General features: G+C 35.5%; 1 protein-coding gene across 4 annotated transcripts; it reads left to right on the forward strand.

Annotated features, from left to right (window-relative positions):
* The first annotated feature begins 23,007 nt into the window (after positions 1–23,007).
* Positions 23,008–27,581, forward strand: LOC113235893. 4 transcript variants are annotated; one of them, XM_026471816.1, is made up of 3 exons: positions 23,008–23,957; positions 24,336–24,365; positions 26,559–26,645. In XM_026471816.1, the coding sequence occupies exons 1-2, from the start codon at positions 23,249–23,251 to the stop codon at positions 24,350–24,352; spliced, it is 726 nt and encodes a 241-aa protein (XP_026327601.1). In that variant the 5' UTR covers positions 23,008–23,248; the 3' UTR covers positions 24,353–24,365; positions 26,559–26,645. The 4 variants fall into 4 exon arrangements, 3 of the variants coding, with proteins under 3 accessions (XP_026327601.1, XP_026327599.1, XP_026327600.1); XM_026471814.1 differs by lacking the exon at positions 24,336–24,365 and having other exon boundaries at positions 26,559–27,581; XM_026471815.1 differs by lacking the exons at positions 24,336–24,365; positions 26,559–26,645 and adding an exon at positions 24,706–24,774.
* Positions 27,582–27,789: the final 208 nt, after the last annotated feature.

The following is a 27,789-nucleotide window of genomic DNA, read 5'->3' on the forward strand; positions in this document are numbered from 1 at the left end:
ATATATACCTTTATGAATGTATTATCTATTCTATTTATTGATAGCGTTCTGTAGAGTAAAACCGAGAACAGAACACTGATTCTTTTAGTATGGAAAAGTAGGAAAACTAGCGCAATAACAGACGTAGGAGGCTTTCGATATTATTATATTTCCCGACAAAGTAAATTACTTTTCCTTATTATCACAAATTTTGTGAACAAACATCAAGCGAACTGTTTGACTGTTTGTCGGTAGAAAGAAAAATTACCTCGATTCGAGGTGGCGCCACCACCGCCACTTTAGTTATTTCGCTAGTTAGTCCTAAAGCATGATGAATTCACTCTGATGTAGATCTTAAAATATTACTAACAGCGTCGTAATACATCTGTGTAAATTTCTACATATTGCCTTTTGTCTTGAATGATGGAAAGGGTAATAAAATTTAATTACATAGAGAAATTAAATAAGGTATCTTTAAAAAAGGTATTGTGAAATTAATCTTAAAGCTACAAAACAAAGTATAAACTAATCCCAGGACAATGTGAGTTACGATACATCATTTTGACACTAAATCATGAAACACACGGATAGCTGGTGCGGGTCGGATCGGGACCGCGGCGCGGCGGGTCTGATCTGACACCCGCTCTCTGGGTGTTTCTCGCTTTATGTTGCACTGACGGCGCAGCAGAAGCGCCGCGGCGGCCACCAAGTGAATGAGAGCGATTGAAGGCATACCGGTAATTTTTGCCTTCCTACCACAGTGTCACTTTTCGAGAGGCTACAGTGAATCTATCAATATATTTGATCAAAGTTTAAACCCAACAAAAAGATCTGCACAGCACATAATATACAGAAAGTCGTGGTCGGCTGACTTGTTCTGTAGCTCAGTTGGTAAGAACGGTAGCCCCGTTTTGGCAAACAGAAGCTTGGGTCGTGCCCAGACGGATTGAAAGAATTTTTCTTTGTTTGTTCGGTCTTTGTGTCGAAAATAACAACAAAGGTGAAGGTTCTAAAATCTCTCATTAGATGTCACTAGCGGCGCAGAATGCCGAAAAATCCAGTTCAAAAGTTTTTTACAAAAACAGGAGAATTTCGACAACTCGATAACTTGACCTGTAGCTCAGTTGGTTAGAGCAGCGCTACGGTGCACCGTGTTCATGGGTTCAAAAATATCGGGTCAAAAAATGTGTTCGATCTTTGTATTAATAATCATATTATGTAACAAAACTAGTGGCGTTATTTCACAAAAAACCTCAATAATAGCAAACTAGTTTACACAAAAAAATATGACTATCATGGTAGTAAAAACATCATTTTATTCAACAAAATAAATATTGTTTGTCGGTAAGCCACGACATCTCCATCAATAGGTATTGGTTGACAAAAGATTTGTGAAAAATATAGGTAGGATAGTAAGTAAGTCGCGAAACGCTTTCGAGAACGGGCTTGAATTGTACGAAGTCGCATTAAAGCTCGATTAGTCCCGATCCCGCAATTAAGTTGTCCCGCCAAGCCCTAATTGTCTATTTTAATTGGAACCCTGGCAATTAAGTCTGCAATTATTTTCAGTGGAACTTTAAAAAATCGTGTTAGAACTTGAGTGGAGAAAACCATGGTTCATGGATGGTCAAATGTTTGTAACTCTGCCTATGTAGTTTAACTGACATACGAAATGTAAGTTACATAACCGTATATCAAATTTTGGGGACGATTACATTGGCAGATTAACTTATTTTTATTTATTTTTTGTTAGAGTGTACAAACTGCAACATAGTAGAAACAAGAGTAAGTAAGCAAATAGTTTACTACTGATAAAAAAATAGCGAGTAAATAAACATTGATAACACAGTCAGGAATAAAACCACAAATGTAATATTGTGATACTTTAAGCAGTCGACAAGTAGATCAAACTCACACCGCTAACTTATTTAAAGATATTAATATATTAATAATACTAAAAAAATATAAAAAATCCATAAAAATACATAAAAATACATGTATCACATCACATAAATAAATTGCCAAAGAAGAAATTTAAAAACTAACTCGCTGCTAAAAAATTAACGAGATAATATTACATTTACCGACTCTACTCTCTCGCATATGTGTTTCCCGAAAAGTACAATTTGGGGCTAGAGTCAATAGGCATTTTTAGGCCATTTGTCGTGCCATCGTCGCACACATCGCCGCTGTGATGTTAATCACGTGAGATCGTGGCCAAGCGTGAGTGTATTATTTATAAAAAAAAAACATTAACAGATTTGCGTATCAGAATATTGTTTCTCTCTCTCTCTCTCTCTTTGCTGTTAGGGTGCGTGTGTCATGGAATTAAAATAACTTTTCGACCTAAAAGGTTAACAGAACAGCTCAATATAGAATAGTCGGTAGGTAATATTGTAAATTCAGGATCACGCCATCTACGTGACAGCCTTCCACGAGGATTAACGTAGAGATTAACCCAGGATTAGAATGTTTATGTGCTCTGTACCCCTTTTAGATTATCCCATGGGGAAAAATTCTATAATTATTAGGGCCAATTACGCTTAAAAGGGTAAATTACAAATAAAGAAATCCGTACTGGCGTAAAAGTAAAGCCGTTCCCTTTACTATATAATTTTTCACAAAAGCTACCTTTACTTGTTGATGTTCCGTAAGGCAACTCAACTGGGTTTAATAGGGTGTTCCTTTTTCAAAAACTGTGACCTATATAATAAGGTCTAAAAAGATCAGAACAGGGGCAGCATTTTTAAGAAACAATCGGTTTTGACGACACGATCACAACATATTTATTATTTGTGCGTATAACTTTTCGAACGATAGACGGGCGAAAATAGAGCTTTGCGGAACGGAAAAATTTTAATTCCGCCCACCGTATTAAAGTCACAACGAGAATAATCGGTCCCCAATACTACGAACACCTGCCTAGAAATCTGAAAAGTAATACAAACAACCAAATATTTTATATCCGACTGTTTTATATCTTTTTATAAGATAATTAATCAGTGTATGCGCCAGATAACTACACACCCAACCTCAAACTAGGGACTATTTATTTTGTTGAATATGAGCGAGCTATGCCAGTGACGCTGCGTCGTTGCTACTTACATATAAATCAGAGACCTGGGTGTACATTTGTAATCATTCCAACTTAAGATAAAATTTTTATTTAAATCTCAATTACATATTTATAAGTTTTAAATTGAAATCCGGGATAGTTCAGACACTAAGGCCTCTACACTACATGCTACTCGGCGTGTTGCGCTTACCATCTTACTACGTTGAAATCATTACGTAGCGACGACGCAACGCCCGTAAGACATCCATAATGTAAGGCATGGTTTACATGATGTTTTTATTAAATTTTTTATGACATTCATATACTTTTTGTGAAAATACTCCATTAGTTTGTTATTATTAAACAAAGATCGAACAACACAATATAAAATTCCTTCGATCTGACTATACTGACTGTGATGGAATTATCTGTACTATAAGTAGCAGCGTAATGGACTTTGAGGCGCACCTCCAGATCAAAACCAATTTAGAATAGTTCAGTTTCCAAATTAGTCCTATCGGAAATCAGCGCCCACAATCCAAACCTTTGAGTCACCGATACAGCAGTTTGTTATAGGGTACAGTATTTTTTAACATCAAAGTAATTTTGTTTTTAAATGGACGTCGTTAAATTTTGATAACACTTCGATTCTTTCTTCTTAATATTTTGTTGTTTTTTTTTTTCGGTAAAGGGACACATCGTGATGCAACTTGCACGTCGATGAAGGTTCACAATCCTCAGAAAACGAATGAAGTGGTGTGGGGTGGTGACCCCGCATTCGACCACCGGGGCTGACTAAGGCCTACGCTCTCCTGAGAGCAGACCCGTGACCAGCAGTGGGATGTATAAATGGGTTGATGATGATAAATATTTTGTTTAAAGTAGTAACGATCATATTATTTCTTATGATCGAAAATAATTTATTGTGACATGGATAATATTAAATAAATTATTCTATTCTCTGTTCTATTCTATAAAGATAGATAGTTGGCAAAACGGTTTTGATTTGATAATACATTTCCGCACACATAATTAGAGCCACCGCGCATTTTCAGTATTAAGTGCCATAAACTTCAACAATGTTTGATTGATCAAAAACTATTACGCAATTTTGAAATCAGTATACTAAACCTCTTTTACATAAGACCTTGTTGGGAATTTGGATTTGCAAAACCAGGGGAAAACTTTTCTCATCCTTCGATGATAACATTAATTTTTGTATTCTAGCCGTTTACAAAAATGCGAGGTGCCTCGAATTATGTGTCCGGTATATTTGTTACAGCATAATCACAGCACATTCTACATTTTACCTTGAGAGGTTTGATTTGATCTTCTAAGCTTTGACTTGTTTGGCTGTAAATTTTCATCGCCCCATCTGGATCGTCAACATCACTTGCAACCCGCCTTCGGCGAATAGGTGTATTGGTAAGGTCATCTGATACTTACCATTCGAAATTCTAAGAAGTCCATGACTTTGTTGCTTGGGATCTCAGATGCTGTTGTGACATTCCAACTTGCACAGGCGCCACGCATTGCAATTAGCCAGATCAAAGAAATGAAGTATTCCTTACTTTTAATGTCCATTTTATTATCTTCGTGAAGGTGCAGTAATACTCCATTGATTGGTCCAGGATGTCCACGTCGCCCACGTACCTGTTGTAATTAGCAATAGTTTTTGGTGCAGAAACATCAATGAGACCTGAGATTTTTTTATTCCAGTGTTGTACATAAGCTGTATCGAATCGATGTTCTTGCGCTCTGGTAAGCGGTTCATCATTAGCGTCGCTGTGCCGTAAAATCCAATGGTGTTTAATTTGCAGAGGGAGCCTCTTGGAATTGACTTTAACAGGTGCAAAATTACCAATGCCTCAACCCCCAAAGTTCTGCCACCGAACGGAATATTAGCACCTCTGTAGACTTCAAAAGTCAATCACGAGCCCTTTATGTGTTGTGTACAAACATTTTTAAACCTTGGAGTCGATTTTTGTTTACATGTCACAGCCATGAACAGAAACCGCTGACATGGAGCATAAGTTCGTCGGTGGAAAAAAAATCCTGGCTGTCTCTCTAATCGGTCTCAAGCTTGTTTCAGAGTTTGCTGCTATTACCTGTTGAAGCTGTGTCACTATCGACGATGTGCAATGTTGAACGCAAAGCCTTGAATCTTTCCTTAGCCATGATGTTCGCCACCATGTCCAAGCGCATCCTCTCGCCAATACATGAACAGCCGTGGGCATGGAATGACACCCACGACCAAATGAATGCCAATCAGCTTTAGACATCGGCCCGTGCGACTCACGATGTACATATGTATATATAAAATGAAATGAAATGTGATGTGAAATCAGCCTGCAAAGTTTGTAGGTATATACAATTGATTTTTTGCATTTCAGTAACTTTGTGGTTTAAGAAACGAGTTTAAGAAAGTAAAGCGACTAATTATGTAACCAACAAACCAATATATACCGGGTGGAAATTTGTAATGCCACCTGGAGGGAAAGTACTCTAAATACTGGAGATAGAAATTTTTACTTTAATGAAACATTCCTTTATTTTTTAAAAGAAATAAAACTGCATTCATAGATTTTCGAAAATTTCTAGCAACACGCGAGAATCGAACCCGCTTTAATCTGAAAAAAATGCACCCTGCACTTTTATTGCATCGATCGATAGGGTTAATTTTAAGAATAATATCTCTCTCATAAAATTGGTTCATCAAAATTTTAAAAAACCATGAATTCTTAACGTATTTTAATAAAACGAGAAAAATGGTAATTAGCTAATTAGTTCTCGCATTACCTTAAATCCTATGCGAGTGTAAACGAGTTAAAGGCTGAGGTTCTGAATACGATTTGTAATACAATTCATCACAACACGTTATTAAAAGTTACTCAAAATGAATTCGTTAAAAGATTAAATTTGTGTATCCAAGAAAGTGGAGCTCATGTCGAGCAACTAATTAGTTAGATTACCATTTTTTTCGTTTTATTAAAATACGTTAAGATTTCATGGTTTTTTTTTTCATTTAATTAACCAATTTTGTGAGAGAGATTTTATTCTTATAATTGACCCTATCGATCGATGCAATAAAAGTGCAGGGCGCATTTGTTTCAGATTAAAGCGGGTTCGATTCCCGCGTGTTGCTGGAAATTTTCAAAAATCTATGAATGTAGTTTTTTTTTTCTTTTCAAAAATAAAGGAATGTTTCCTTTAAGTAAAAATTTCTATCTCCAGTATTTAGAGTACTTTCCCTCCAGGTGGCATTACAAATTTCCACCCTGTATATCAGGTATATATTAGGTTTGTTTGTTACATAATTCGCCCCTTTTCGTTGTTAAACTCGTTTCTTAAAACACAGAGTTACTGAAATGTAAACAATGGATTGTATACAGGGATTGTATACTAATAGTACGCTTCAACAGGATAAAGATTCTACGATTGTCGGTAGGAATAACCTAACCTAACCTTTAGAACTAGTCCTCTAGGCGACTTGATATAGGTTAACGGTCCAATGTTACCATCTGTGTTCTAATGTAGGCCCTGATAATCCCTTTAATACGACCTACAAACACAACGAAAGAATGTTTTTTGAGCCCTTATGCTTGTTTTAACTAAATTAAGAACCCCATCCTTTGTTATTTTAATTCTTACACGTGTCCGAGAAAAGGTTATGTAGAGGATTCTTTATAAATTTAAAATAATATTCGGAAACCCCAACCCATTGTAAATGTATTAGTGAATTTTAAGCTCTTTAGGTCCTTATTAATTATGTTTATCAAATTAAATTTTCATTTTAAAAATCAAACAACTTTTAGTACCACATATAGCAAATATAGGCAGAAGAGCTCCTTGTGAAACAGTTTTTCGAGGGAAGTACTGCCACCATACCTATTTCTGTCGCCAAGCAGTAATGCGTTCATTAATGCTTGGCAGCATTAATGCATTCGGATTTTGTAGGGTAATGGTGCTGGTGAAATTAAGGCACATGTGACTTGTCCGGTTGATGGGCGCAGTGGCAATGACGCTCAGATCTTCGCGATTTAAAGCTTTAAGTAGCACTGCAATGCTAATGAGAGGCGCAGAACTTGCTCGTCCAAAGTCAAAGTCAAATAATAATCAAAAAAATTTTTACACCTGAAAACGTCGTTTTTTGAGGTACCTTCTACTCGTTCACTACGCTGACCTCTCTAGGAAGAACGAACAAGAAACTCTAGGGATTGCTCTTTTCAAATAAATTTAAATCCTATGGAATACACTTTGAATCATAATTGAGTGGAATCTAGACTCTTATTGTCTTTCCATACTTCTTTATCTAACACATACTCTTCAATTTTATAATATGACTTTACAATTAAAATACTTTTAATGTAAGTTTGAAACTTAGGAAATGATAATCTTAATATATTCTACGGAGTCTTATTGTAAAAACGTATACAGTTCCCCATAAAAGAATCGTTTACCTTAGTTAAACGAAAACGTGATACCATGAGTCTGGACATAGTTCTAAGGTTAATATTATGGATATCTTCTTACTTAACGAAATTATGTATATTTTTACGGGCATACAAAATATTTGAGTAAATGTACTGTGATGCCATAGTCATGATACCAGTCTCGTTAAAATTTTCTCTGAGAGAAATCCGAGACCCTAAACGGTACACAGAACGCTCGTTTTTGCAACACAAATGTGGTTTGTATATCTGCCGCTTTATCCCACATGAGAATCCCATAGGACATTAACCAATAGAAGTAACTAAAGTAACAAGTTAACGTCACGTCTGTCTATTTTAAAAATCAAGGATATGTCAGCAAAGAATACTATTTCGCAAAGGTCCTTAACAAAGAATGGTAGATCATGAATATAAATGAGAAGTAAGAAGGGTCCAAGTATTGAGCCCTGTGGAACACCCATTTTTACCGGAGAACCCAAAGAAGTCACTTCATTTATGTCTACTTTCTGAATTCTACCTTCCTAATTATGATATTCTAATTAAGATATGACAAGACAAGTTCCAACGCCTTGCCTTAGAGTTGTACGATCCACGCATCGCACTTTTATTAAGAGTAATATGATCTACGCAACCAAGTGCCTTTGAGAGGTCACATAAAACCCCAGTAGCGTTCTAGAACTTTTCTCAAGCATCAAACATATGTTTTAATAGTGCTATCCCCGCATCGCTAGTCGATCTACCGCTAGTAAACCTATATTGTTCACTACGAAAAATATGATTCCTACCGAAATACGATAGTAGTTGAGTCAACATAACATTTTCGAATATTTTACTCAAAGCTGGTAAAATTTAAATGGGCCTATAGTTACTAGGATCAACTGTCCTACCGCTTTTGAACAAAGGAATAACCTTACTATATTTCATCAAATCTTACTGTATTTCATTAAATATTTCAAAAAATACCTCCGTCAACACACTTATTGAATGCATCAGCTAAATGTGGAGAAATTAGATAACTTACCGTGTCTATAATTTTAGTCGATATGCCCCAGAGATCTTCAGTTTTTGTTTTAACATGTAAATTTAAAAGCTTTAATGATGTTTTTTGAATTAACATGACGACATAAAATACATTGCCACAACATTCAACATTTTTCTTTAGGAGATCAATAGCAAGAGATGGAGATGAATTTAATGATTTTGTAGTATTCACGGCGATTTCCGAAAAGAATGATTCAAAAGCTTGGGCAATCTCATCTTTTGATTTAATAAGTTTGCCGTCTAATTGTAGAACTATATCTCTGTCATGTTGTTTAACCCTGCTTAAGAGTCAGGCATGTTTATTATACTCCAAGTAGTTTTATATTTGTTTTTCAATTATATAATTTTATTGCTGTGAAACTTGACCTCATACAAACAAGACTTACTCTTATGAATGTACAACTTACTCTTATGAACAGTAGGCATAGAATTAAATAACCTCCCTGTGGAAAGTAGTAGTAGTTTTCGATGTAAACACTTTATCAAATTCATTGTTAATACAATTAATTGTCGTACTATATAAAATATTTGGAACCTCCTGTATATGGGGGAGAGAATTTAAACTATTGTCGATATTCTTTTGAAATCTAATGATTCGTTCTGAGGTTAATCGGTCAGCATAGAAATTGGTCTACCTTCTTGCTCATTTTAAAATTAAAATAGTCAATTGGCCACTATGGTCTGATCTCAAGCATTTTATTATTGATTTAGACACTGCGTTTGTGTACTCAAAAATGTTATCAATACAAGTAGACGATGAAGCAGTGATGTGAGATGGCTCCAAAAAAAGATTGATCAAGTTAATACTTATAAATAAATTAATGAGTCTTACAGAAGTAGAACAGTTTTCCAACAGGTTTATATTGAAATCTCCATATGGTTATTTTTAGTTGGTAAAATCTGTTTTAAACTATCTTCCATGATTAATTCAAACTCGTTGTAATTAGTAGAGGGGGGTCTATATACACATTAGATGACAAACTCATGTAATTCCACATATGAAATTCCAATAGTCTGTTCAATAGATAGATCTGTGATATCCTTACGCTCTTAAAATTTTACATTACGCTTAATAATAATCATGATCCGCCTTTAGGTACTTAAGTTCTTTTTTATGAACAAGCTATTTAATTTTCCACGTTGTTAATTGCTTTGTAATCTTTCAACCAGTATTCTGTTACACAAAACACGTCAACGGAAAAATCGTTTAAAAGAGACTTATTTGTAATGTTTTGCCAGAAAAGCCTTGAATGTTTTGATGAACTTATATAGAAACGACTAGACTTTTCTGTTGTCGTGTTTTCTACTTTAAATGTTGGTTAGTAAACATTATGTATACTGTTGCTACTTAGAGTAGGAGCATTGTCGTATGGTCTCCTTCGGTGAAGAAGTGATGCTTCAGAAGGAGATCGCCCGTACCTCCGCGGCCGCAGGCGATCGGAGCGGGGACTCCGTTGGGGCGGTGTAGCCTGACTCGTCGTGAGAAGGGGAGGGGGAGAACGTAGCTCCTCCCAGGAGCTGGGGGGTTTCGGTGCGCAAAGTTTCGGATCTCTCCCACTAAAGCACCGAGAAGGCCACCGTGGGGTTCTAGCCGGTAGAAGTCCAGCATAACCTCTCCCGCTGCCACCGCGGCGGCAACTAAACTTGGTGTCATAAAAAATATTTAAGGCATTACGTATTTTTCATCAACACTTAAATATTGATATCGGTTAAAACAGTAGTTTAAAGAAATATTATCAGGATACTGTGAAATCATTACATTTAACAGAATACACAAAATCAGGCAACGTAATTGGAAAGCCATCAATCAAAAGTGATAATTTAGAATACTATTATTATTCCACTCATCAATAGCAACAAGTATTGACTATTCACTTGGTCATACAAAATAAAAAGAGCAACTAAAAATATACGGAACAAATTCAATAAAAGTGGAATTGAGAGGAGTAATGCCATCAAACCCAAATTCTGTCTCATTAGGCGTTCAAATTCAAATGGGAAAGGAAAATCCGGAACTCCTCACGCGATTGGCTATTCAGAAAGATTTCCGCTCGAACATCGCAAGGATAAGTTGAAAAAGTAAATGGTAATCAATATAACTAGCAAATTGCCAACCTAACAGACAGAACGATAAAAAATACACTCATTTACTGAGGTAAGAAGCCCGCTGAACAAATTAAATTATTTATTTGTACTACTAGAATTTTAAAACAGATAAATTCACATAAAAGTTACAATCGTACAAGAAACAAAGTTTAAAATATAATCGGTATTGCATCTTGGTTAAGGCAGCCAGTTACGAACCAGAAAGATTTCCATTTCGCGCTTCGTCGCATTTGGTTGCGCATTAAAATATGCAACCCAGGAGGCTATTCTACGAAATATTCTAAAGTAGACGATTTTGGTTTTCGAAAATAAAATGTGACAAACCTCTAAGAGCGGTGACACTCGGACGTTACGTCGTCGTCGCAACGCTGTTTTCGTACGTCGTCAACGTACTAAGCTGCTTGCTGAGTCACGTCATTTCAACGCGCCATGTGACATGTCATTCTGATAGCGCACGGTGATAGAACGCGTGCGCATAGCATAAGGGGCCAGGAGATGAAGCGGGTAGGAGAGCTGACTAAGCGGCGTTATGTTGCGACACCGCATTGCTCGTGTGGCACTCGGTGCTTCCCCTATATAAGCAATACTCTTTGCTCGGTGCGATGAAATCATAGCGTTGCGACGACACAAGGCACTGGCAGCGCTCGTGTGGCAACGCTCTTAATTTTACGGAGTATTCTAAACAACATATTTGTAACGAGATGCGAGCATTATTGCTACCTAATGCCTACCTATATAGGTATCTATGGTTTCACAGTCACATGCTAAATTAAAATGGTAATTGATTTTCTTACATACATACAGTACCCTACTTCTTCTATAGGAAATTTGTGTCAGATAAAGCAGATCGGCGTAACATTACCGGCGTCTAAGGCTCCGGTAAGTAATTTTGGGGCAATGGCCCCGGAGCGGAAAGGAAGCGAATTTTTGTTACGAATTTGTACATAGCTTAATGAACTTATAACGATGGTGTAACGTAGAAACTAGATATATATGATATAGTTCAGGAAGTTAAAGCCACTGCGCGAGAATGCTTTGGAAAATGCGTAACCAGTTTTTTGGTCCGTGTCTAGTACGTTACACAATTAAAATAGACTTAATTATGCTAAGGTTACAAAAATTTACGTCATTCTGTTCCGCAACAATATAAATCGAGCCAACAAAGCAAAAAGACTAACCAGTGTAATTGTGCAATTGAACATATTTTCTGTATACCCACTAAATTCCACATACGACAAATAGAATAACAAACAAGCGCAGAAGTACAGAATACACCACTAAAATCGCTAAGCCAGCACCTGCCGCACTAATGTAGGGTAACGAAATACGGAAATCCGATATTACCGCCAAACTAGCCGAGATGTTCAGATAATGATGATTGCGCACACTTTTTGTTATAACGAGAAAAGATAGAAAAAGTTTTACGCGGTGAAAATGTTTCCAGCTTTTTCTACTTTGACTCTAGTAAATGGCGCATTAAAATGAAACCCATCGTGCTGCAAGGTCTCTTTACGAACTGAGATCTTAAGTAGGTAGCTCTACGATTTTGATATATTATGTAACATACATGACCATACATAACCATAGTAACAGTAAAGCTCCTTGTGAAAGAGTTCGTCCAGGGAAGTACTGCCACCTTACCTATTTGTGCGGCCAAGCAGTGATGTGTAGCATTACTGTGTTCCGGTTTTAAAGGGTAAGGGGTGCTGGTGAAATTACAAGCACAAGGGACTATAGTCAACTTATGTCTCAGGGTGATGGACGCAGTGGCAGTGCCCCTCAGATCTTTGCGATTTAAAGCTCTGAGCAATACTAAAAAAAATAAAAAGTCTCACGTGGGCAGAATAGAGTCCATAGAAGCAACATTTTTTAAGGACTATATTCCTGATTACATCTGCGAACTTTCAGTTTTTTATAATCGTCTACAGAGATTCACCTTAAATCAAGAGCCTTGTAGAACGTATGTATACTTCACGAGTATGATAATTGAGCTCTCCGTGTGAAATTTGTTCGATTATTATTAATACACTGCCTTCGAATAATAACATAACCGAGGAGTGTGCGATGGAATTGCACGATTTAATTCCGCCTTCACCTTTCCATCATCGGGGGACTAGACGTAAACTGGGGTTCCACATCTATGTCGTGGATATTCCAAAGATTCGTACGCCTTGCCTGCAGACATATCCCTGAATGCTATAACTTCGGCCTTTTCAAGGCGAGAAAGAACAGGCATTATTTAGATATGCATGCTTCATGGTCGACCTCGTCACTTTCCATCGGGTGAGTTGGAGATCAAATGTTCACTTGTTCTATCATAAAAAAATAATTAGAAAACCTATTTCACGATGTATACTATAATAATTTCTGTTTATAATTTTAAACAATGACAAGCGTTGCCTTCATATTCATATTTAGGTACATGTTAACTAATTTAATAACCATTGTTGTTTAAAGCCGACAGCTTTTCATAGGTTTATTACTACTTATCATTTTACTTTAATTATACCTGCCAAAATTATTTAAGAACAACTAATTTTCAGTTTCGCCTTTATTTTGAAAATCTTTATGTATTATTAAATTTAACGGATATCACGGTGGTTATCACCATGATATTTAATTATAGTTAGTGAAATTACTCCACTAGTTTGTTATGATTATTAATACAAAGATCGAACACCAAAAAAAAATTGCTTCGATCCAGCTGGATTCGAACTAGTGCCATATCTGCGCTATCCCAAGTAAGCTGCTAATCTTTATCTACTAAAGTAATTAAGTACACGTATCTTTTTATGTCTTATGCCTATGTTTCTTGCGTCTGCTCTCTAGGTAAAAGGGTGAGAACGTGGTGCTCTACAACACAGGTTAATATGCTATGTACTCCTACCCCTAGTATAGAACCAGACTTTCACAAACGAAACTGTCTTCAGTAACATGCAAGAACTTTTAGGTATATTTAATATAAATTTTCCTTTGTGAAAGATAAAGACATTTCCATTTTCAAATAGCCATTTTACAAAAAACAATCAAACTTCATTTGGTTTATTACCAATGCCGCTAAAGCTTATTACTTTACGTAAACACAGATAAATCCTTTCAGCGTCAATTGCAGCAAATCGTATCAGTTCACTCTGCGTGAATACGAATGTATGAATACGCCGGCATTTGTGAACCCACAGTATCGTTGATTTGGTTTCAATAGGCAATTTGCCAAGGGGCCTTTTTCAAAAGTGAACGCGTAATGAACTCAAATGCCTTTGTGGTAATTATAGCTCTCGAGGTCTAGCGGGTTTAAATATCGTAAGTCGACCAGAATCAATAAAAACCTATTATAAAAGATCTCTGATTATTAGAGATGAGAAGTTAGAAAGAAGTAGGTAGGTTTACAGGGCCATTTGTAAAATACTTTTTTGTACAAAAATAAGTGTGCATGTGACCTCTATCTCACCTCACCTCATCTCAAAGTGACGATGAGGTCGACGATGTAGCATGCACGCCCAAATAATGCCTATTCACTATCGCCTTGAAAAGGTCGAAGTTAAGCGTTGGGGAATACGTCCACAGGAAGGGAATTCCCATTGCCTAGCCGCTCGCCGTACAAACATGGAAGCACGACGCGTCATGCGAATCCTGGAAATATCCACAACATAGGGATGAAACCCCTGCCGTCGTCTAGTCCCGATGATGGAAAGGGGAAGGCTGAATTGCATCATGCAATACCATGGCACACATTCCGTGATTTATTCTATAGAATACCGATAATCAGCCAACTTTACGGCAGTGTTCAAGGTTCTGCAGCTTCGCCCTTACTTTTTATTTTTGTACGAAAACAAAATCTGATGAATTATTTAAAGTCATGGTACAAAAGTTGACATTTATGATTTTAGTATCTAATATAGTCTTGTGAGGTTGTCAAAGTATTTTACAAATAACCCTATATACAATTTTAGAGCTCCTTGTGAAAAAGTTCGTCCAGCGTAGTACTGCCACCTTACCCATTTCTGCCGCCAACCAGTAATGTCAGCATTACCGTGTTCTCGCTTTGAAGCGTAAGGGTGCTAGTGAAATTATAGGCACACGGGACTTGTCAACTCGTGTCTCAGGGTGACGGGTGCTGTGGCAGTGCCCCTCTGATCTTTGCGATTTAAGGCTCTGAGTGGCACTGCAACTGTTATAAACAGGCGTGTAGCTTATCATTAGGCGCACGACTTGTTCATCCCGTCCCGGAAAAAAAACAAATTTTCGCTAAGATTGGTCGACAAATCTTACTACTTAATATTTAAAAATGAAAATCGAATCACATTCAGAATACCTGCGTCTGTTTTTTTACACTTGTGACTATTGCTCAGTGACCGCGTAAGTATTTTACTATTCACATCCCCTATCAAAGAATGGTATAAGCCTAATTATGTCAAATATTTTTTTCTACTTCTGTATCTGTCAATTATAATTTCATAGACCATATCACAAGGATGCTCGTTTTAGTTCTGCATCAAAATTCTATTATCTATGATGCGCGCTACTGAACTGAAATATTTCGTTATAGTTCTGTACACAGAACTACTTACAATGAGTTTCAAAAATAGAACGTCGTACATTTGCTAATTAAAAACTCAAATTTGACGCTACTCAGATGCTGCCTCCTGATAGGTTGAATTGGGTTACCTATCAGTAGTCCCAAATGACATTTTCCAGAAATAACGATTGGTCGAAGTTTCATAACCTCGAAAGTAATTTTGAGAGGAAAATGATTTTTCTTTGAAACCTAACTTAACCTAACCTAACCGAACTTAATCGTGTCTTTGCGATAAACATTCAACATATCCTGAAAGAACAACTGTTTCGTTATAATTCTTTTTTCGGTGTAATGAAAATTAGAACAAACATTGTTTCGGACAAAAACATTGTCGACTTTGTGATAGATTACCGATAAATTGGCCTAAAGGACTTTCAACCGGGCCATATCTTTGCAAAAAAAAATGGTTTAAATATAAGCGGTAGGTACTTGGTCAGTTCTATTCTATCTCTTTGGTTTTTTGTCCGTTCGTAGCGTTTGTTTGGCTTTCTTTTGATGTTGTTGTCACGGATTGTTAACAAAATATACATTGAATATTGGTTGTGTTTTATTATTTTATTTACTCGTAGAAAAAGTATGGTACGCAATCATTACTAATTCGGGACTATAATTATTAATTAGGTCTTAAAATCTCGTGCCTGTTGCTTAGGCCTTAAGAACCCTCATTATACAACGATAGCATAAACTACTATTTGACTACATTGTATAAATAACGAAGTAGCACATCCCTTGTTAATCATGTAATTCTACATCAACATTATGAATAACGCGGATAAAATCCTAAAATCTTGAGCAATAAAGTGTTTTGTTTTTACAGGCGTAGGACTATTTTTAGTGATTATACAAATTAAGCACATAGATAATGTTTTAGTTACTCTTCAAAATAGATTATATAAAACAACGATTTTTAATAAAAGTGTTGTATTATTAACTACTTTTCCTGTTCTAAAAAGTAGCAAAGAAAGTTATGCTTTCATCCAGAGCCCCAACTCTGCTAATTTTAAATCATATCAGTTGTATGTCAATAGTATGCCAATGGTAGGATTTTATACGTTTCATATTCTGCTAGAAATTAAGAGTAGTGGCTTGTCAGTGACTATCCATCGAGGACAACCGCCATTGCAATTTTTTGCTATTTTGCTCTGGCACTTCGAAGCCGTAGTTTACTATACTTGATTACAATCTGACGAATTTAAAAAAATCATCGAACAACATACGTTGTTGTTTATGATGTTAGTAATATAATTTTTTTATATAATATCAAGTGACGGGACGAACAAGACGTGCGCCCGATTGAAATATACACCCCTGTCCATAATAGTTAAAGTGCCACTCAGCTCTTTAAACCGCAAAGATCTGAGGCGCACTGCGACTGCACCTTTCACTCTGAGACATAAGTTGACAAGTCCCATGTGACTGTAATTTCACCAGCAATCTTACCCTTCAAAACCGGAACACAGTAATGCTGACAATACTGCTTGGCGGCAGAAATAGATAAGGTGACAGTACTTCCCTCGACGAACTCTTTCACAAGGAGCTACCGCTTCTATATATACCTAGTCCAGCGAACCAAATAACCCTATACAAATAACCCTTTTTACGAGTATTTATATTAGGTACTCAATTTCGATAAAAATGTTCGTTGTACCTTTTTTATTCAGAGCGCATATTTTAATTTCATGATAGACTGGTGTACCTTAGTGTTTAGTTCAGTCTTTTTTAAGTCCAAACTTCTAAGTCAATCGAATTTTACCAAACCCGGCGAATGTAATTATTGTTGCGTAACCCATTAATCGAGTTAGTTGGCAATTCAAATATTAACCTTGTCTTTAAAATGTTTAGGTAATCTTTAAACTGATAAGTGTAGTACGGTTTTACGTACGATATTCTTATTTATTAATGAAATGAATAAAATATTAACATGTATATATACATGTTGGCAAGAAAATCATCCGTTTATTCAAATATTAATGTCGCTGCGTAGGTAACTTTAATTTAGGTAGACTTTTAAAACGCAGTAGCGAACTTTGAGCAATGAACTTAACATCCAATACATTATCCAACAGAACATTACTATGAAACAAGAACTGGAATAACTCCGAACTTGTCATTTAGGAAATAGTGCTGTAAATATCTATTTTCATAAATTTCTACAATAAAAATTTAAAGCAAAACAAAATATTCATAATTTGTTGTATATAAGTCAGAAAAAATACACATTAGAGTCAATAATACCTCTCGTTAAAAGCCCGGAATTATTAAAAATGAAAAGAAAAAAAACAAAACTTTTCTTCACAGAATGTTGTAAAGTAATTGCTACCTTATACATTACAAATATATGTATATCAAAATACAATACAAACATTTCGGAGATTTCAGAGTAAAGTATTATCATATTATATAATTATTTGTATAATGAAGTGTTTCCTTGAAGTTTAAGTAAAAATACTCCGCCTCTTCTCTATATATATATCTGTTTAGATAACTCCCACTAATGTGCTTATTTCCGCACCAACTATAGGTAATAAAAGCAGAAAATAGTGCAATTGTTTACACTACCAACACAGTGTTGAGTCTTACAAGGCTGAGCACGTAAGCAGCGTTGTACCACGACAGCACCACAAATGGGTCTGACGACTATTGCACTTTAATTCCTAGTGCAGACGCGAATCAGTAATTCCATTACACGAGTAGGAAGTCGTAAACAATTTCCACTGACCTACGAGTATGAAGTTGTGACGCCTCAGCACAAATAAACGAGTGTGTTTCGTAGTAAAAAAATAGCATACTATTTCGTTGTTTGGGAGTACACTTGTTAAATTACGTTTTTAAACAGGCCAAATAAAATAGATCAGTCGGTAAAGCACTGCGTGTATATATTGCTAAAAAGGGGCACACGAGACACACCATAAGTTAGGGTAAAATTCCACATCAATTACCTGGTTTCATATTAGAGAATTCCCTGTATTATGAATTTCTGAGCCACGGAGTTCACTCCGGGGCACTATCCAACACCCAGACCCAAACCAATTAAGAAAAGGTTATTTTCCAAATTGGTCCTATCGGGAATCGCACCCACGACCGCCTCATCCAGCGCCCAGCAGGGTACACCGTTGAACCACCGAGTTCGTCAAATAATTTTAATGTCCATACAATATTCTGTGGCTACTATAGTATCTGTACTATCTGTATCTGTATTCAAGCATTTATACTTAATATTTTAGAGGGAAACCATAAACCATTCTCGTTAATTAACATACTAAATAAATAAATAAATAAATAATAAATAACGCACACACTCAACATAGCCCCGCACTAGGGAAACCCTGTGTCGCGGGTGCCATGGACACACACATAGACAACCACAAATTACACCCAAACTCACGAGAGAAATAATTGTAGGCCATACAACTATTTCTCTCGGCCCGGGAATCGAACCTGGGACCTCTGCGTGGCAGTCCGGTATGGTAACCGTTCGGCCACGGAGGCAGTTAGTAAAGGTTTCTAATAAGAGATTATGCCATTTGTTATGTAACGCTATAATCAGCGATTTTCGGCAATGAAATAAAATGTCAATGTCAAAGAACTTACCGATCACATAGTTGCAGTTAATAGCATCTGATTGGTTCACAGATCTAGCGTAGCGTAATCCTAGGTCTGTGGATTGGTTACTCATTTGACATTAGAAAGAAATTGAAAAAAAGCTGAACATTTTATAAAATGAACTTCGATAGCAAGACATTAAACTAAACATTTAGTTTTCTTTAATTTCGTAATTTCAATTTAAACTTTAGGGAAAGTTCGTTTCGTAAATACGAAAAACTTGTTTAGGTCGCCATTTTTCCATACCCCAAGTCCTTTTTACAAATTTTAGTCTTAGACTTGCCAGATCGTTTTCGAAAGCGCTGTTTAGGACACTTATCCTGTGTACTTACACATAATTGGAGATTAAACTATTTTTTTCCAATCTAAATCGTGTATTACTACTTGGAATAGACCTATTGTCCAATTTGAACTTCGGCACATACATAGAATTCATGGCGAAAAATGCAGCCGGAAGCTTGATATCCTAACCCGAGTGAGGCGTTACTTCACATCGTGACAGTACGTGACAAGAAGCTTACAGGACTCGGAATTAGTTGATATGAAACTGCAGAACCTTGAACACAGCCGTAAAGTTGCATGCTTATCGATATTTCACAGAATATATCCCCGAGGATGTGCTAGGTAATTGCGCGGTTTAATTCCGCTTTCCTATTGCCGGGGGACCAGACGTAGGTTGGGTTACCCCTATATTGTTGAGAATTCGCACGGAGCATTTCGCTTCCACATTTATATGGTGAACAGCTATGGAGTGGAACCGGCAGACTTGTTTTCTGAACGATATACCTTTAGCCTTTTCACGGCGAAAGTTAATAAATATTATTTAGGTGTGCATGTTCCATCGTCGACTTCACCAGCAATTTTCATCAGGTGAGATGGATGTCAAATGCGCACTTTTCAAACAAGCACAGTCATTCAGCCATGACCGTGGTACTTGTAAACGGCTCGATGCGTTGGTTTGTGTGAAAAAATGGTTTCTATTTCAATTTGTAGCAATCGCGAAAACCTAAGGACTTGATAAGTATGTTATATTCTAATATGTATTGGTACATACATCCACTGTACGCCCTTTTTCCATCGGAACAGGCCTCTGTCTGTGTGGTCTCTACCACAGCCTTCCACTTGCTACGATCCTGACGCTTTGGTATTAGATTGATTTCAAATATTGGGATGCAATTAAAAGTAGTTTTTTTTTGTGATACCAAATGACGGGACGTACAAGTCGTTCGCCTGGTCGTAAGCGACACGTCTATCTATAACAGTTGCATTGACACTCAGACTTTTAAGAGTCGATTTTTAAAGGTCTGAGTGTCAATGCAAGGGGAAAAACATGACTAATACGAGCTGAGGTAGTATCGATACTACCTCAGATCGCTCGAATTCATGTTTTTCCCCTAACTAAGACGGTTCGGCATTGGCTTTATTTCGGAGTTTTATTTTTTACAAACGAAATTAAAGCAATTTGAAAAATGTATATCGTATAGTATATTAGACACAACACCACCTCCGCCAACCGTGGAACCTGTAAAGGGCCCGAAACGTTGGTTTGTTTGAAAAAACAAATTTACGCGATTTAAATATGGAAAAATAGTTTCATTTCCTGTGTGTAACAATCGCGAAAACGATAGAAAAGAACTCCCTATGTTTCAAATATTTTCTAATCTATTAGATCCCAATTCTTCTCTTAGAACAATGTTCAAATTAATGTTATTCTCTAGATTTTCCATTTCGGTCACAATCAAAGTAGATGTACGTACTGCAAGTTGTACTAAGTATTCACATAGCATAACTTTAAAACCACTATTCATATAGCTGGTGATAATTTCAACCCTCGCTTTTTATTGCATAATTGAATCATTACTTAATTTTGTCATTGAGTCAAAACAACGTAATTAGGTATTTGTTTATATGAATTCCAAAACAAAATAATAAAGAAAACTACTTACCTATTATTAGCTTAGTTGTACTGCAATTAGTGAATAATCATTTAGTGAATAACCACGGGTCTAAAAATCTACATTGGCTAATCGCTTTTTTTTTTCATTAGAAGCGTGCAACAACAACAAAAGCAAGTTAGCCATATGTAACAAATTATATTTTGTTAATATTTTTTAATAAATTGTTGTTCTATATCCATAATAAGATGTTACCAAATAATTATTAACACAAAGATTGAACACTTAGAAAAAAATCCTTCGATCCGGCCGGATTCGAACCGACGTCTTCTAGCAAACCGTGCCAGAAGCTATGCCAACTAAGCCACGGAACGAACCAGCACACCTCACGAATTTTTCCATGTGCTTCTTAGTCGGATCTTTGTACCTGGTTTTTAACGAATTTTTAGCTTAGACTTTTTTTAATTTCACAAAAAATAATTGACTATCATGGTGCTGAAACATTAATAAAACATTCGAAAAATCAATATTTTAGTCATTTTAGAATCCATATGACTCGGGAACTGGCAACATGGGGCACGCGTTGATAGTGTAGGATTATAGTTGTTTTGTCTTATTCTACACATGAAAAAATAAAAATATTTCTTCCCGCCAAATTATAAGTTTTAGGCAAAAATTCCCAATAACAATTTTTCATCATAATAGTGAGATCTATCTACAGGTATATAAGAAAACGTCATTTGTAGAAAAACGCCCAATGTCACGAAATTCCATTTTCGACCCACTGTGAACGTTGCGAATTTGTGCCCTTACCCTTCAAAACCGGAACGCAGTAATGCTCACATTACTGCTTGGCGTCAGAAATAAGTAATGTGGCAGTGGCTTGCTTGGACGAACTCCTTCATAAGAAGCTCTACTGCTATTAAAATATATAATATACTAATTCAATTCTGAAACATAAAGATAGTCTATGAAAATAGACACAATTGGTAGCAAAATAGAAGTCTCCATACAACTACAATACTTATATAACACAATATTATACAAACTACGACACAAACTCAATAAAACTCTATTTTTATTTCAAACATCGGATCGTAACCATCAACCAATCAGCGCCATATTTATCAGTGCTTCTAAATTTAAATATTTTTCTTTTCCATTACGTTATACTGAGTAGTACTCGTTCGTTTCAATCGATCTTAATTTTGTCAGTTTCAATTAAAATCCTGGATCTGGTAAGGTAAGATAAATTTATATTTATATCAAAAAATTTGGATAATATCTTACTAACTTACTAATGTGTGTTTATAAATAGTTTGGAATTATATTCGGTAGTAAGTACCCGCATAACTGTTTTTTATTTCTGTTATTTTAATAATAATATTATATAAGCCTTATTTATAAGTACATAAGCTTTACGGCTCATGTATAAGCCGTTATATAATACGCTTCAATATCAATCAATCTGATAATAGCTAAGTCATAGTCGTCAAGTAAATTAATACTGAATCGATAAGCTGATAATTTATTGAAATAGAACTGTTATCGGACGTGGATGCAAGCCTGCATTGATAGATAACATATCGATATAAAACAAAAACATTTACCTACCAAATTATATAAAGAACAACAGACAGGATTACACAATACGAGAACAGTATAACAAAAAATATACTTTGCTTACACTTTAAAGTACCAATGTATGAAATGATACCACATAAGTTAAACATGAATCTATCTAAAGGTTTTCTTTTTAATTTTTTTTTAGTCTTTATTTATTTAGGGGCTTTGATCGTTATTGAACATGTTAGCCCCATTTGTAAAACGGTACATCAAGAAAACACTTAATAAAGTCCAGACAGATAAATCAAAATACTAACTAACTAAACATGTATATTGCGAATAAACAAATTATGTTAATTTAACATAAGTAAAGCTTTAGAAGAAACTAATCTAAATTATACAGACATTATTTATAATTATAACTTTTTCAAATTCCTTAATTCCATACTAACCAATGGAACAACTAATACTGGTCATTTATGGGAAGTCGTAAAAATGTTATGGCAATTTTTTTTTTAACTTGTAGAATGAAAGTTGTTCATTTCAATGATAGACTTGCCGTGTCCAGAGCTTTCGGGTTAATTAAAAAATAAACCTGTAGAGATAAAACACTTTTGTTGCGAATGCTTAAACCACGTTCTTTATAAAGCCTGACATGTTATCGTAAATTCCATTTCAGCCTGTAGAGGCCGCACAGTGACTTGGCCAGTAGAAACAGAGCGTCCCAGTCGACCCTGTTTAAGCCGCACATGCGCACACCGTAGTATACATCCCACATAAAACAAGAAACGACGCATTGCAGTCATACAGCTTTAGAAGTTATAAATTAACACGAACATTCATTACAAAATGTGAAAAGTTGGCTTTAAATCAATCGAACTGAAGAAAGCTCTGAGATATTTTTGAAACGTACGAAAATCACAACACGCACGCGCAATCGGCTGTCAAAACAAAGCCAGACTTTTGCGATGTAAACATGAACGAACGTAAGATCTTACTTTTCATCCTCTCAGTGGTCATTTATTGCTTGTATAGTGTTCACATGTGGTTCATAAAAGAGAGTACTGTCGAAAAAGTGGAAGCACCTCAAACGGTTACTCCATCCGAGAACATTCCAGATGTCATAGAATTTCAAAAGAAGAATGACACTATTGAAATTAAGCAAAAGATTAAACAAAAAAATATTCCTCTATACTTAACAAATGCATGCAGTGTCTTGGAGATATTTACAAAGAAGCCGTCAATAAAATGTGAACATATGGAGAAAGAAGAAGAAAGCAATGGAAATGCTATCACTGTAATTGGAATCACTATATTCCTAGTCATATTAGTAGTGAACGCAATACTCGATGTACTTAAGGTGAAAGAAGAGGAACGTGTGATGAGGAAATTAAATCCTAACGGCCAAAGAAGGCAATCATTAGCTGAATTTGCAAATAAAAAGACACTTCGAAGAGAATCGAGCAAGTTTGGACTTCAATTATTTCAAATTGCTGAATCAACAAAAACTTCCGATGAAGAAAAGAAAGAGAGACGCCAAAGTAGAATTTATACGAGAGGAGACTCCACGAATTCGTATTTGAGTGATAAAAAGACACAACAGAAAGAAGGTTCCGCGCCAAGTTCGGTTGGGGATACTTCTGAACCAAAATTGGTGAAAAGGCAATCCGTAGCGAAGCTTTTTGGTATGTCATAAATGTTTAATAATTGCATTCTTGTCACGCTCTATTTGTTATAATATCACAGAAAAAAATATTTGTCTTGAAGTCTCGCTAGAAGCAAGCAATCATGAATATGAATATGATTAATAGATTGTAATTAGAAATTTAACATTTATGAAGAGTGCTAACCGTGTATTGTTTATACATAAAGGATAAAATGTGTATTTTTTCATTGTTGGCTTGCCTAGCAACACTTCCATAATAAGAATATAATCAAATGCTCGACACTGTCATTTTCTCTTTCAAATAAAATTTAATGTTCTTGTTGAATGACTATCACCTTTCAATGTTTATTATTTAACTTCTGTGCCTATTATTTTCAATTCTCTGTTTCAAAACAAGGTCTGTCTGACGACTGAATAAGTTTTTCAGGTAATAAACTTTTCACACAATTTTTGAGTATGTCCCAGTTTTGGGCAAATCTTAATATTTTGCTTCTCTGATATATGCACTTTTCCTGCACGTTAAAAGTTTCTTTCATCCTCGCCATATATTCATCTATCTTTCCGATTATGTTGTATGCACACTTTCACAAAATTAAGTATTTTGCTATCTACTTTTGAAATTATGCGCAATTAAAACGATACCTGACATTGTTGCAAATAAAGTACTTACATAGATAGTAACATGTAGGCGAAAATTCTGCCGAAACGTTCAAAACTTGCAATAAAATTTTCTAAATTTTGCTGAAATCATTTTGGTTTTTTTTCAGCTTTGCTTGGCAATATTCAAGAATAAGATGCATTTTTAATCCTGTGTGGTAGTCTTGGAAAGTTTCCTGGACTAGGAAACGTATACACATACAGGATGTTAAATTAAAAAATATATGTATAGAAATCGTGTTAATTAGTGCTCCACTTTTACTGCTTATCAATTCACTTTACAGTCTATTGATCACAATGATTAAATCCGAATGGGTAGTCAAAGGGTAAAACATAAAGCGCACAAAGATACCGTTAGGTATTCAACAGGCATTATAATCTGATTGTAAGTATGAACATGTTCGTCTTTTATGAAATTTGATTAGATTAATTTACTTTTGTGTTGCGTGTTTAGTTGCATGCTTGCAACATAGAATTTCGTAGAACGAGTAGTGTGTAGATAATTATGTTATAATACTCTTAGGGTCGTATTCTAGAACTCTACTCAATGCTCAAGTCAGGATTGCACTGGAAACACAAGCACTGGAAATACGACTCTAATGGCAGGGACTTAAGTATGATTTCGAGTGCTTTAAACCATACTCAAATCCTGACTTGAGCATTGAGTACAGTTCTAGAATACGACCCTTAGATATAACACGATTGGTGTTGAATTGTAACAGACTTTGAAAAGGAGGAGGTACTCAATTCGTTTGTATTTTTTGTGAGTGTATGTTCAACAATCACTTCGATACTTGTGAACCGCCTCATTAGTGGCCGTAGAAAACATTTCACCTCTAAGGGTGGCAAATTAAGGGATAAATCCGGTTTATTGGTTTTCACCCATTTTCGCTAACCGAGTGAATGAATGCATGACTGAATGAATGAATGAAATATTCTTTATTGCACATTAAAATAAGCCAATGTACAATAGGCGACCTACTGTTAAGTAGCAATTTCTTCTAGGCAACCTTAGGATAGAAATATAAGAGTTGGAAAAGGGGGGTGCAAACAAAGTATATCTTGTACCGATATTATATAAGTAGATAGAATATATTGTAACCGATTTCGACACTAACACTCAGCAAATAGATGTTATTCCACAAACGTTTGAGGTGGGTTTTTTTAAATAAAAAAGTTATCACACTTCTATATTTACAAAAAATGGTTAGGGTTTTTGACATGTATTTTTCTGACCAGAAGCCCGTTCTTTCGAACGGTTGTACTTATCAATATCACAAAATAAGATTGGACTTTCGTCATTACGATTTCGCCTTGTATAAAAAGAGTTAATTTGGCACGAATCATCGTCGCCTCTAGGAGCATAGAACGCGTGATTTTTCCATCTCTCGGAGTACATGCACAAGCGCCTTATTTTTAAATTATAGTATGTACGTAACGAATTAGTTTCCAACATCCCTATACGAACGTATACAAATGTCTTATTCGAAATTAGTATTTTTTTATTTTATCTAGACTAGGCCTTATCTACCATTAGATTTTAACCATACCTTTCATAGTCTTCACAATTATCGATATTATTATCGATAGAATTATGTGAAAATGGGACCCAACATTAACAGGTGTGATAGTAAATGAAATAGACTTAGAAATATATTAAAAGATGTAAGAACTTTACTAGCACAAGATTTAAATATTGAAAAACGATATTATAGAACTACTACGATATTATAGAGGCACCTTTTTGGTTATAATAGTAAGAACTTATGTCAAGAGTCTGACATTACAGTAAGTGGTAAACTAAAAAAAATAATTGATTTTCAATTTTGAAAAGATTGGCATGCGTGTTACATGTACTCCTTTGAGTAACTACCACGAAAACTATCCAATTCTGATTGCGTTTCATTCACAATCACGATCACTCTAAATATCTCTAACTGTTCACTGTCCTTTTTACTGTCAGGAGCTCGTCCAGTCCCGATGGTACGTCGCTCTTCATTTCCCGCACTACCACTCAATCCTGATATACAAGCCATGATGCTGGGCCACCGACAATCCTCTGTTGACAGCGATGATGAAGACGGTAGGGGTCGACGAGTTCGGATTATTAGAAGATTTTAAATACTTAGCCCTACATATGAGAAACATGGACACCGAAACATAACGACTATGGCGTAAAATGTATTTTGCAGGTGAAAAACTAGTACAATCCACTGCACGTATTTTCATTCTGTACGTATAAAGAAATACACATTCCTGTACCTGTATACGACAAACGCCCTGCATGGCCTAAAGCTGGATATTTCTTTACGACTGCAAAAGAAGGCACAGCGATTTTATCATTTGATTATTGTATTTGAGTATTTGACAGCCACTCGCGCCCAAAGCATGTGCGGCCAGTTCGATATATTTTTATTTTAGACATATCACACAAGATAAATATCTATCTTACTTATTATAATAACTTGTCATGTCTCGTCATTATTGTTGACTTCTAGTCAGCTTTCTCTTTTATAAGTGTAAAATTTTCTGTCCATCGGAACGTATGTAAAACCACAAAGCTGTATATTAGAGATACAATTTTAACTTTTTTTTTTTATTATTTGCATATTATGCGGTAGCATCACACATTTGTATGTTATTTGAATTCGTAGTGATGGTTTTGTATATTAACATGTAGGTACCCATTGTTATAATTGTGACTTTTGACAATTTCTTTCTCGTCTGATTAGAGGGTTTTCAAAAAGGTCTTAATATGAGAGCTAGTAAGTAGTAAATCTATAATGTCAGTATTCATTAGGGATTTATTAATAATTAGACTATTTCAAAAACACTGCATTAATTAAATCGCAATTATTTACCGACTTAGAAACAATGGGTCAGGGTCACCCTGTATAATAGTGAGTTGGTACTGCAACCGAGTGTAGATAATTACAATTATTCATAATCGCCTTTAACGAAATCGAGAAGTATTTGGAAGTTAACTGTATTCTTGTGTGCCTAACACTTTATGAATATTAACATAATACAATATATATAATATAGATTTTTAACAAGTAGTCGAGAAGAATGTTGTATCTTTCGTCGTTTATCTAGGTAATTTAAATTAATTACAATAAAAAAGTATTCCTTTGAAAACTTGTACACGTGAGCCCCGTTCACACGGCATTGCACTATGAATGCACTGCACGTTT

Source organism: Hyposmocoma kahamanoa, unplaced genomic scaffold, assembly GCF_003589595.1.
Source record: "Hyposmocoma kahamanoa isolate Upper Pololo Valley unplaced genomic scaffold, ASM358959v1 88, whole genome shotgun sequence".
In the NCBI taxonomy this organism is placed as follows: domain Eukaryota; kingdom Metazoa; phylum Arthropoda; class Insecta; order Lepidoptera; family Cosmopterigidae; genus Hyposmocoma; species Hyposmocoma kahamanoa.

What these genes read in the sequence shown, in the direction of transcription:
- LOC113235893 (XM_026471814.1), top strand. Translation starts at nt 23,249, where the DNA reads ATGAACGAACGTAAGATCTTACTTTTCATCCTCTCAGTGGTCATTTAT. An exon ending in ATCCGTAGCGAAGCTTTTTG is followed by an intron (nt 23,958 to 26,558) that starts GTATGTCATAAA and finishes TTTTACTGTCAG; the next exon opens with GAGCTCGTCCAGTCCCGATG.